The sequence below is a fragment of the Dermacentor albipictus genome, chromosome 2 (genome assembly GCF_038994185.2).
Source record: "Dermacentor albipictus isolate Rhodes 1998 colony chromosome 2, USDA_Dalb.pri_finalv2, whole genome shotgun sequence".
Lineage (NCBI taxonomy): Eukaryota > Metazoa > Arthropoda > Arachnida > Ixodida > Ixodidae > Dermacentor > Dermacentor albipictus.
In genome coordinates, this window is record NC_091822.1 from 25,625,673 (window position 1) to 25,638,513 (window position 12,841).

Sequence of the window (12,841 nt, forward strand, 5' to 3'; positions counted from 1 at the left end):
TGCGCCAAATGTCTGATTTACGTACGGCTGGTCAAGCCTCTACAAAATAAGGAACCACCTGCATTGACTGAAGCACGGCAGGAAGAGGCGCTCGTGCAGGTGTAGGGTGCCCGAATTTGTCGGCATATGTCGCACGATAGTATTAGCTCATGGCAGGAGGTCTCGCCAGTGACGTGGTGGTTCCTCCTATAACGCTAGCGTGAGTTGTGCGTCGAGGTTCACTTGAAGTTGTGAATGCCTGAAGTGGTGGAGCAATTGGAAGTGCTCTTTCGTAACGTGGTGTACCGGGCGTATGCTGTACTTCGCCCCGCACGACGCTAGCTATGAGTTTGGTTGAAAGCTGCTGCACCTGATGCAGCTGTCGCAGCTCGTCGCGGACTACCGATCCAATATTCTCACGAAGCGACTCCAGTCCTGAGAGCTCCTAGGCCACTGGCAGCAGAGGAGAGATTCACTTGCCTATCGTACTGGTGGGAACACTGGTGCAGGGCCTACTCCATGGGGACGGCTTCAGTGAGAACTCCGCAACCATTTGAGGCGATCTACGAATGAGTTCACCAAAAAGTTGCTCTTTCACGCCTTGTCATCAAATGACGCAGCTTCTTGTCTTCCGACATGGTAGGGTCAGCTCGCCTGAAGAGGCGCGCCATTTCTTCCACTGATATAGCCGCGCTCTCATTGGGTTTCTGAATACTAGATGGGAGGGCCCATTCTGGTCGTTCTCGGCGATCGGTCCTGGCGTAAGTGCCCAAGAGGCTGCAAGAGAACTAACGCCATGATGTCAGAATATTTTTCGTGGTTCTGGAACCACGTGCGAGCACCATGCAAAAGGCTGAAGTAGACGTTTCGGAGCTTCGTTTCGTCGTCCTGTCCACTAAACTCTGCTATGCGCTCGAAGCCCACCAGGAACTCTTCCATGTCATCAAGAAGGTCGCCATGGAAGGGACTTGGCATGCGCGGTTTGCGCAGCGTGCAATGAGGAGGTACTGGAACAGCCGTCGCAGAGTTAGTTGTGGTAGTATGGGACGTAGCATCCTTACCTGCTGTCCTTGTCGTCGTCCTCAAAGATAAAGGCTCAAACTGAGGAGCTAATCCCTGGATTCTCCGGCTGGTGCAGTGTACTGGCGTGAGCGCCAGTATCAGTCTAGCGTTTCTGCTGTTAGGAGGGGTCCGTTGCATGAGTCGAGAATACCCAGCGCCGCCATCTCTAAAAAATGCCATGTTTAATTGACAGGCGACTTCTAAAAGATGCCGTTAAAGTCCAAGTGGTCGAAGGGGCAGCACACCACGGACGAAAGTTGTTGTTTTGAGTGGCTGTGGCACATACCCACAGTGGGGGATTGGCGTGGAACTGGGTGGATAAATTAAGGTTATAAAAAACGAAGGAGTTAACAATTTGAACGTTGTAGCTTAAAAAGTAAACGTTTTGTGTATGAAGAAAAAATATTCTGAAGAAAACCATGTTTGAAAAGAAATCTGTTAATAGATAAGAAACGAAAGAAAGCTATGGTGAGGAGGGAGAATGATCAGTCTAACATGATAAGCGATTGGTTTCAATGAGGTAACTTTGGATTGCTAAGCACACATTTCTGTGACGGAACCAAATAATGGAAGCTCCAACAGATAAGCTTACAAGCAATGATAAATTTAGGCCAATATTGAGACGCGCGATTTCGAGCAGTTGTTTTCTAATTTTAGAAAAAACGCCTGAAAGGTAAGGAGAAATAGTATATTGTCTCCGCTTCGCCATAACATGGGGATAATGGTGAGGGGACTAGAACGGACCTGTGTAGATAGAAGTTCAATGCAAGCATACGGCAAGCGCAGTCTCGTGGTGGACATTTCAATTTTCCGTGTTTGGCAAACATCTGTGTGCCAAGAGTGTAGAACATGTCGGTAATACACAGAGTGAGTTGGTAACTGTGGTGCCTGACACTGCCTGCATAATGACACTCCTGTAAAATCTATCAGTAGTAACGTGAGCAGTCAAAGGGCAATAAGGAAGAATTGGGCTACTTAATGATGCCTTGGCTAGAGAGTCTGCAATTCAGTTTCTAATTTGTCCCTTATTGCCAGGCACCCAAATGAAACGCACGTTTCTCACGAACCCAGGTACGAATGAATGAAGCGTCCTTATCAAGCAAGAATCACGAGAAGCAGTAAGGTGTGAGCACAATGATAAAGAATCAGTGAATATCACGGCTCACGTAATTAGAGTCCTTATTTGCATAATGCCAGCACCACTGCCATGAATTCGGCTAAATAGAAAGGGATGAAGTGTGGCAGCCGAAGAGAACATGTCCAAATATTATTCGGAAAACATATTCCAACAGCTAACTTTTCTCCACAATGTGAAGAATCTGTCGGAATTACAATGTTTCTTTGAAGGTTCTTCGGATGATCGTGTAATATACGGTCTAGAATATGATGTGGAACTAAGTTTCACAATGAAAAAAATGACATCGAACGGAATATAAGCGATAAGAGCCTCTGTCGGGAATAGGAAATACATCGCATATACGCACGTCCAAAGAGACAAGTTATTTTCGCATGAATGCGGAGTATGTAACTGCGGCCAGTTGACACCGGAAAACAACGCAGGTTGTCAAATAAAGATTGTTTGGGGATGTCGCAGCCGCCATTCATAAATCCTTGAGGACATCTGCACTGTGAAAAGCCGGAACATGCACCAAAGGGGATTCTAGATAAAGAACAGAATTTGTAACAAATTTAGGAAGACCTAAGCAGAAACCTAACGCTTCTCTTTCTAAGAGGAGACTGGAGAATGGAGACTGGAGCTCCACAGAAGAGGATGCAACCAAATTCTAGTACAGGGTGAACGTACACATGATATATCATTAGGAGTGTATCTCTTCTTCCTATTCGCCGGCTGCTGACCCTACGTAATATGCCAATTGCACGGCTACCTTTTCCAGTGAAGTGATCTGTGTATGGGCGCCAGTTGAGAGAGGCGTTACAAATAATTCCGAGGTATTTAACAGACTAACTGTGGTATGGCTTCAAGGTGGTAAGACAATAAGATGTGCACTATGTCATGTATCAGAAAAACGAGAATAGAACTTTTGCAGGCACTGAGTACAAAGTGATTCACATCTAACCCCCTCTCCAGAGCACAAATGGAAGTTTGCAGTCGTTGGTATAGCTTGTAGATGTCGTTTGTAGATGCGAAAAACGCAATTTTGCCTGCATAAACATAAGTAGTTGCTTCTTGATGACAAGGTAGTGTGCTCATGAGAATATTGAAAATCCCTGGAGAAAGGACTGAGCCTTGTGAGACGCCTCTCCTTTTCTTATACTTAGAAAAAGAAAAGCCGCTTATATAGCAATAGAATTGTCTTTCACATAAAGATGTGTGAATCCACGCTACTATATACCCAGGAACTATATATATACTACTATATACTACTATATATATATATATATATATATATATATATATATATATATATATATATATATATATGTATATACACTATATATAACTACTATATACCCAGGGTGTTAAGCGATTTATTAATACAGTGCACTCCACAGTGTCGCTTGCTTTACCAACATCGAGCGTCGCTAAGGCAGCGTATTGCTTATGACGTCGGGCGAGTTGCATTCGGCTTTCTAAGTCGACGTGGGCGTGCCAAATGGAGCAGCCGGCCCTGAAACCAATCTGACAGGGACTGAGTGCGCAATTGTCATTTTTAATTTCATGATACGAAGGTGAACAGACCTCTCAATGAATTTTACTACGTTTCATGTAAGCGCAATGACCTAATGTACTCCAATACATGCCTTCCTTCTTGTTTCTGAAGCATCAATATTACTTTGGCAAGCTTCCATTGCAATGAAATCCAAGCATATTTAATTGAATATTTTACCATGTCTAAAATAACGTTAGGCGATTCCTGTAACAGTATTTTGAATATTGCACGTGTGACACCGTCAAGGCCAGGGGCTGTATTCGGCTAGCATTGTGCAGTCTCATCTAGCTCAGATCAGGAAATTGGAGTAGAGCCATCCGAAAGATCTAATGTAGAATGAATAGCCGCAAGCCGGGCCGTCAATCGATTTTCTAAGCTTTTGGCAATCTCTTCTAGGGCGATGCTCAATTCCTGCGGCGTCAAAAGAATTGAGTTTAATGCTAAGGGTGTTCGTAGCACCTTCCTAGCACGAAGAAATGTGAATAAAGCACGTTCATCTCTTTAATTCGATAGGTAATTGTAATGCCTTATATCATATTCTTCTTTGGCTCGATTAACAGTACGCTTAAGTACACCAGTGTGAAATTGACAATTTTTCCAATTTGTTGGGCACTGATTATGCAGAAGCATTTTCCAAGCGGCTTTTCTTTTTTTGTAGCCCCAAGTACACTCATTATTTCACCAATGACAAACGGTGCCTTTAGCTGAAGGGATGACAAATTCAACTTGCTTATGGAAACCCTCTAGAATTGAGCAAATGGTTGAAGCGGTTTCCTTATCATTGGCATTGGCACGTTTCGAAACCACTTAACGCAAGGAAGCCTTTGTGTGGTATTTTGTATGGTTCACAAATGTGCATGCCTGGTATTCTAGAGTTGTTATTGGACAAACGATTTCTAATGACACAGAAAGATGATCACTGTTGATTGGTGAGTCAACCGCTACCCACGACAAATCCTTGATGCCAGCGCTATCAAATCTTAAATCTATCACCGAAAGAAAGTGACCTCTGGCAAACGTTACTTGTCCTTTGTTCTGACATGAAAGCTGTCAATGAATAGTCAATTGCCATGGTCGCTCACCACGCAAATCTGTTTGTAGCCCCCAACACGTGATCCGCAACAAAATCCCCTGCAAACAAAATTTCTTTTCTACACGCAGCCACAGGACTATCATGTTCACGCGTACTTCGCACACCGGTGAGGAAATAAGCATGTTTAATTGAAAATGGATAAATCTATAGCCAAAATCTCGCAGTCGGCATTCATGATTTAAAAAGAAATATTTGCCTTGTGACAAGTTTTACTGGAAACGAGTAAGTATCAGTATTCCTCCACCTCGCAAGTATCGATCGATTTGGACAAACCGAAAACTTTTTAAATGAAATGTTTTCTCTATTGAATGCCAAACTTCTTGAAGTATGACATCTGAATTAAGTTGAATAGATATGCAAGATATATCAGGTAAAGCTAAAAATATAGAGCGACAGTTCAACTGTAGTACTTTCAACTGTCCAATGATGTTGAAGGCACAGCAGCGGCAACTGCCACCTTTAGAATACTTCCTTTAATCATAAGAGATAGTTGACTGTTTTTTTTGGTTTCATAATAGCAGAAATTGGCAATCCCATGTGTTTCGGAGCTCGAGTGTCAAGTTCCATATCTGTGACACTAACAGTGCCCGAATAACAGGGCTCATCCTCGCCCGGTTGGGCAAGTGGAGCAGTGTCGGTAGAATGTTCTAAAAATGTAGAAGGTGCCTCTATCTCGTTGCTAGGCATTCCAGGTGTGGAGTTTGGTTCTGGGGATCGCATCGGTGTCTTAGTGGTCTACATTATTTGCACTATCTGACTAGAAATCACTGGCGCTAAGCAATCAGATAGACTGGATATCATTTTATTAATAGCCTTAGCCATTGCTTTGGACACAGCAGAGTCAAGTGCTTCAGAAAGATTAAAATGCATGATTAGAGTGTTGCGTGCTGTAACACTAGAGTATCCGAAAGCCCTGTCTTTAATAACTGCAACTGCATCTCTTCAGGAACAGCGACGGCGGTTGATTATTTCAAAAATCTGTATTTCTTGAGCGCGAGCAGAGCAGTTCGAATAGTCTGCTGGGTGTGTTCCTCTTCAGAGGCATCACTATCTAGATTGTGAAGAGCATTCACTGGAGCGCGAGCTGAGCAGTTCGAACAGTCTGCTGGGTGTGTTCCAGGCAGAACTTTTGAGATTGTGCAGAGAATTAACTGGAGCAATGACCATCTCCACAGGTGCGCCGACGCAAGCTAGATTTACATCATCCTGCGGTGTGCCGAATCTCCAACAATTCTGACAATGGATTAGAGGTGACGCGAGTGTTTCTACACGGAACACAAGGGGCCACACCTTTCTCTCTTTGGGACCTGATGCACCCACAATCATTGAAATTACTGATTCCTTCGAAATCCTCTCGTTATCTACTCGGCGATTGCAACGGTAAATAGGAATGACGCCTGCAGCGGAAAGTTTGTCCAGGATTTCAATTAGATTTAACCGGGAGCACACGCAATGTGCGAGACCTTTGCTGCACGCAAGGTGAGGCGGAATAAGAACACACTCTGGGGCGGAATCGAATGGAGTGCATTTCAAGAGGTGTTCAACACAGGTCTGGTCGGGTGACAGACACACTATACCTCCCCGTCCGACCGCTCGCACATTAGTGATGGCCTGGAAGCTGTTGGACATGGTATTAAGTTCCTTTTGGACAGCTTGTGGATTCGTGATCCCAATGGAACCTCCATTGATAGGCACATGCGCAACAGGATTGGTGCTGATGCTTGCTACGAAAAAATAAATATAGAGGCAACTCATCAGGTGGCAGGGATGCTGAGCAGGCGGATTGCGCCTGGCCAGGAGAATCGGCTGACATCAGCCCAAGAAGGCTGACGCAAGGAATGCCAATAAGCCAGGTACTAAAATAAGGTTAGTCAGAGACTTGGAACCACCCAATACTCACACAAAACACCACTGCAGGTCAATGAAACTGCCGAGAGTTGCCGAGAGGTTTGTCTCCTACGATGGGGTAAGGGCCAAGAGTACGAATGCCCGAATCAACTGCCTTCCAAACGTCCAAAAGAGCAAGGCGCAAGCTCGTGAGCCAGCCTATCCTCGACGTCTTCTGAGAGCAAGTGGCCCGAGCACGCGGCACAAGCGCGTGGTAAAATGATAATTTCAGCGTCATTCCTGAAACTACTAATATCATCGGTTAGGCATTCCACTAACTCTTAATTCCTCCCTTTACATTTATTTGCGGCGCACAAATACCTTAGACCTAGCCACGTTTTCTTTCCACTCATTGTGCGTGATAACCAAAGATGCCCTTGACATTTTGAATTTGCTCTCTTTCATTTTGCAGCCTGATGGATGAGATTTCGGACTCCACGTCCCTTTCTTTCAGATTTAGTTGTACTGCACTTTTCGCAAACATAAGTCTCAATCAGTGGCGGCTCATTAGACTCTGTAAGGTGCGTTTCTGGCTGCACTGCCTACACCCTATCTCTTCAATTTCTACACACTTTTCCTTTCTTCTGTTACCCTGCATGTTTATGTCGCCCATTGCATGACGCACTGTCTTCCTTGCTTTCCTGATTTATTGCGAAAGCAATACTGCTCGCACTTTCGGCCCATCGGTGGTCGTGGCGCCTCCTCACACAGCTGCGCGTCACGTGACCTTGTGACGTCACGCCAGACCAAGAGACGGGGCCCCAGCTCGGGGCATCGACGGTGGAGGTGAAGCCTTGCGCGCCACTGCTGCGGCGCTACCGAGAGAGGGCACTCGCTGGTGTTACGTCACGCTAGGAGGATAAATGGGGCTACAGCTTGGCTCCTCGCAGTGCTCGGCGCGCTGCCTTGCGCTAGTCCGGATGATGTAGAGCCATAAGTTTAACAAAGGGCAACCATGTGCACACCATCAGCCGAACCAAGGTGCAGCCGAGGGTATTGCTTTCGCAATCATCCAGGCTTAATCAAGCTAAGCCTTCAGCCAATTTTTTTCTGTTGTTGACGGCAATGCTATCCTGAGGTTCCCCAAGGGCACCTTCTGCATCATTAGTACCTACCTTGGCCTCCTGGGCGCCCGTGGGCAGCTAAGGAAGTGGCCAGCCCCTTTATCCTCCAAGCCTGGATCCAAGTGGATCCCGTCTGGTTTAGAACCACCATACCTTCTCACTTCCCTGTTTCTTCGACCGTCTCGAAACCTTTCTATCAGCTCAATCTCCATATAGCCTCATTTCCAGCCACAGGAGCTTGTTGTACATTACTGTCACGGGAGCGTACCTTCGGTACCATGCACACCACAATCTTCACCTAAGGCGACATCTCGTGCAAGGCTTCTACCCCTTCGCCAGGCGCTGTGCTAGTGCTGCCACTTTTCTATTTAGCACGTCATTGACGCCACTTTCCACTACTACAAGGCTGCGTCCACGGGCATTTTTCGCGAACTTTTATTTTGCTTTCTCCATGACAGCACCCAATGTCCGTCCTGGAAATGTACCTGCAGCCACTTTTATGTCAACTTTCACCCTCTCCACAATTGCTTCGGAGCACATATCAAGGTTTGACTCGCCGGTGATAATCACCCTTTCACTCCCTTCTACTGCCAGGCATCGTCTCGCTTCTCTGAATTATCCTTTTCGGCGTGATTCGAACTTGAGAAGGAGCATTGAACCCTGCGTTCCTGCTTTTTCTATGTGGCCGCCTCAAGGCAGCTGAAATCTTTGCAGCTATCCGGAACCCAAGTTGCACGCATTCCACGTGATTTGTGGACACTACTTGTCCGGTCACGTCAGGAGACGGCGTCCCATCGTTATAACTATTCCCGTTCATGATCATGGCATTGTTTGGCTTTTCCTAGACTGCTTGAAGTCTTTTTTTCCATCGCGTTTCGTGCATTACGCTCAAGATTTAGCTCATTCTTGAGCTGTTCGACCTGTTTCACAAGCTCATCCTCGAAATCCTCAACTTTTTAGCCTAGTATCGATATGACATTGTATGCCGATTCACTCTATTTCGTCTCGATTCTGATTTTCCCCTCGTCTAGCTTGAGGGAACCCCTCGCAAACTTCACGGTTTACCGTCTTTCTTACCATGTGGTGCATTTAGCTTTTTAGAATGGAAACGCCTAAGGTTCTCGAGCACGTGCCTATCAGCAAAGGCCAGTAGCCATAGATCCTAAATCCTTTAAATGCTGCCAAGTAATTATCACTAATATTTTAAATACATTAGATGCTATGCTTTACAACTTAACTAATACAGGTGTTCGCCCGTGTTCAACCACGTGGCCAGGCTGTCACTGCACTACCAAAGAAATATTTGATACCAATGCACACACACTAAAATCACAAATCACCACCGCATCACTAATCTCCCCGAATAACAAACTTAATCACCACAGCAGTACCGCCAGAGCAATCTGGTGGTAATGCGAGGAACTCCGCGGTGGTAATGCTCACCTCCTCCGCTGTGACTGGTCGACTTATTCGGCAACAGAACACAGCCACATTGCTCCTACGTTCACGTAAGCCCGGCGATGTTCACAAACAAAAGTCTCGCTTTTAAATATACCTGAAACCCGTTCATCGCACGCAAAGAATCCAAAAGACCAAAAATCCGCAGTACACGTTAATCGTCTCCTCCTTGCAGTATCGTTTCTTTCCGTGGGAGTGCCTTTTGACTCTGTGGCACGGCACGCCGTCTTAACACACACACACACACACACACACACACACACACACACACACACACACACACACACACACACACACACACACACACACACACACACACACACACATATATATATATATATATATATATATATATATATATATATATATATATAAATATATATATATATTGCCCTTTACCTGTCTTTGCAGCAAAACTGGGCTCTGAGCTTCGCGTAGATTATTGATTATAGCTTGTCCAAGATAAGATATGTTCCGCTCTCACCACGGTTTAAATGTCACCCCACGCCATACAGAACCAAACTGAGTGCCTCAAGGCTCACCCAGGCGTCTTTATTTTCCCCTTTTGAGTTCCTGCTATTGAATCACTCATTCAAGCCAAGACAACGGTGTAAACGCGCTTGAAAAATTGCCAAGATAACGGTTGTTTCCTTGAACTGCAGAGATTTACTCCATAGTAGTGCATCAGGCTTTCATATACACAGTTCCAACACATTTGCTAAATCGCATGCGTCCCCCGGCTCGCCGCATGCTGTGGTTAATTCCAGGCAAACTTGTTTTCCCGCCTTCGCGATAGGAATTTCACCAAACTGTTGCTACTGATATAAACTAGAAAATTACAGCGTACAGATCTAGCCAAGCAATGGGATACGCTGATCCTTCCACATGTGCACAAAGCCAGCAGAGTGCATCAGCTCAAAGTGTCGACCTGCTGCAAATTACCTTAGATTAGTACTTGTTGAATCTTAACAGAAAAGCTGTAGTTGAAATACCATTATTGCACAATTCCGACATTTTCTTTTTGCAATACAGGAAACACGTACTTTCAGTTTCGGTTCACAGACGCCAGCTGAGGTCGGAATTTTCGCCTTCTTTGAACAAGGTATGAGCAAAATATTTACTAGGACGATTTCTCTAATTAGTGGAACACTTAGAAGAAAGTAGCGAAGCGCGGCAAGTTTTGCACACTGACCGATCACAGCAGATAACTTATAATTCAGCGAGCTTCCGCTGGTCGCATCACCATTCCCACGTCAATGTCATCACGTTATGTGGCAATATTAGTAAGAACGTGACACGCAACGACAGCTTGACAATATCAGCAGAGGAACGTGGTTTGTGACGCAATCCGTGGGCTTCGCTGTTCGCGCAATGCACACGATTTTCAGTAAAAATTCAGCATGCTTTGCCCTTTTTTCTTTCTGATCGGCCGACGACAGCAGTCCAGAAATAGCCCTCAGCCTGACCAAGTGGCGCTTTCATTGTAAATAACTCCATAAAACGGCGTTCGTCGTACAGCTGAGAAACAGACGTGATCTTAACAGAGAGAGATTCGTGAAATAATCACGTTGAGCAGCCTTTAATATTTATAGCTGAACGGTAAACTCATAGCTTATACGGCTGTTACTGGCACTTTACTAACCGGAGCGTGTCATTTGGTTCCTTCTCGAGCCACCCTTGGGCGGACGTGTTGATGTCTCCCGAGTGTAGGTGCACCGACAGGAAAACGTTGAGCAGCCTCGACAAAGCGTCATGCCGCACGGACACCAGGTTGTCGCTGCTGTTGGTGACGTTGATGGCCTCCATTCTTCACGGACGCCTGCACGACGTGGGAGCTTCTGCATGTAGGTACCTTGGCTTCTGCACAGTAGCTGCGGTCTTGACCACCTGCGTAAGGAGGATAACCTATTACAGATCAAAGCGAATGTTGCCGAGCCCAGTTCGGAACAACATGAGCCTTGAAGAAAAAAAAAAACCAGTCAAAAAACACAAAGGTCGAGAGGAGAGATTCACACCACAGTGACTGGACTATCAACTGAGCTTTATTAGAATTGGTGTAGTCCTAGCAAGGCCAGCAGAGCATGCGAAACTGCATCATCGCTAATCACAGAGCATGAAAAGACAAGAATCTCTTCTATCGGGACCGACCTAGAAATGCAAATTCTTTCTCAAGTTAGCGCACCGAAGTTGTACTAACGCAGTCGTCACCTAATAAACTGATGTAGTACGTTTCCAGGATTTCTCGCTCTTCTTTGTCCTTGCCCCTACCAACAATCATGACATTGCCAAACAAAGGGTAACAACCACATTCATTGCAATGGCGAGGCATATTTGCACCGTTATCTGACCCCAGGGAGAAGGGCTCACGCAGGCGGTCATTATTACATTGACCGGTTTGGCCTATGTAAAATCTTTCGCACGTGAGAGGGAACTTATAGACAACCCCTGCAGCACATTCCGTAAAACGGTTTTTATGCTGCGTTGCGCAAACGTGGTTCCTTGCCCTGCCTCGAAAAATACGCGAGCACAGACCCGAAAGCCTACAAGGGGCAGAAAACACACTTACTCCCTGCTTGGCGGCAACCTTCTAGATGTTGTGGCTCACTTTATGCACATACGGCATAACTTCAAGTATCCTACGTTCAGTTGCCCCACCATCTACCAGCATGAGCCTAGCACAGTAAAATGTCTCAGTCTCTCACAAGTACTAGCGACAATAACTGCGTCACAGCATACTCGCATTGGCATATTGTGCTTCCAATATCTTCACTTATCTCGACACCAATGTGAGTCACATCATTACAGCCTAAAGAACTAGTAGAACATATCGACGTTGGCCTCGCGATACGCGCACTTTACGACCAACGCTTCCTTATGACGTTGTCGCAGCCGTGCTGAGAATCAGGCCACAAATCATCACTACTAGAACGCATCACGGGGAAAGAATTGCAAATTCAGCAGAGTGTTCTAGCTTTCCGCAGACAGCTGAAAGCGCAGGCTCTCCAGTGTTTTCAAAGCGGGTTTGGACACGCGGCGTTACCTTGAAACAAAGCTTCAGTTTCCGCTTTGCATATGCTATGATGGATCGCTGATAAGACACCAGGCACTGTTCACAAAGCGGGGCCCATCGACGCCCGGTGGAGCAGAAGGGGCGCCTCGTTGATGGGCTGCCGGCGCCCCGTCGACAACCCACCACGCCTGCCAGTGGTCAGCTTCGTTGGTTGCTTCGCGCCTAGTGTTATGATTCGACCCACTACGGGGCATAAACTAAGAATCGGCAAGTAGCAGGGGAAAAATAAAATAAAAATGGCATTTTGTAAATAAAGAGAACACCATAAAAATGTGGTGGTGTTCATAGATAGTCAAGCGCCCAAAAGAAGTGGCGAACATGCAGACCCCCAATGTAGCTTCATCAAATGACTCCTGATGAAAGCCCGAGTTTGCATCAACTCGTTACAAAAGTCAAGCCCCTGACAGCTCATTTCCTATATCGTCCCAAGTACGCCCCGGGGAGTGTTTATTATATATGTTTATATATGTTCATTGTTATAGTAATAATAATGTGTTTTTTAATCCTTTGAGGTCTATGCGTACTTGGAGAGCATCGTTATTCTTTCACACCATGA

The 12,841-nt window shown here is 45.7% G+C and overlaps 1 protein-coding gene across 3 annotated transcripts in view; it reads right to left on the reverse strand.

The window, feature by feature from the left end:
* The window catches only part of LOC135897866 (uncharacterized), a 47,547-nt gene extending 35,107 nt beyond the window's left edge, over window positions 1-12,440 (reverse strand). For all 3 annotated transcript variants that reach the window (XR_010563177.2, XR_010563176.2, XM_065426559.1), the window contains exons 1-2: window positions 12,256-12,440; window positions 10,858-11,102 (exon numbers count right to left, since the gene is read on the reverse strand). Coding sequence is in view for 1 of the 3 variants with exons in the window: in XM_065426559.1 (XP_065282631.1) it covers window positions 10,858-11,021 (164 nt within the window). In the remaining 2 variants the exon portion in view is untranslated. The remainder of the gene's footprint in view (window positions 1-10,857; window positions 11,103-12,255) is intronic.
* Window positions 12,441-12,841: the final 401 nt, after the last annotated feature.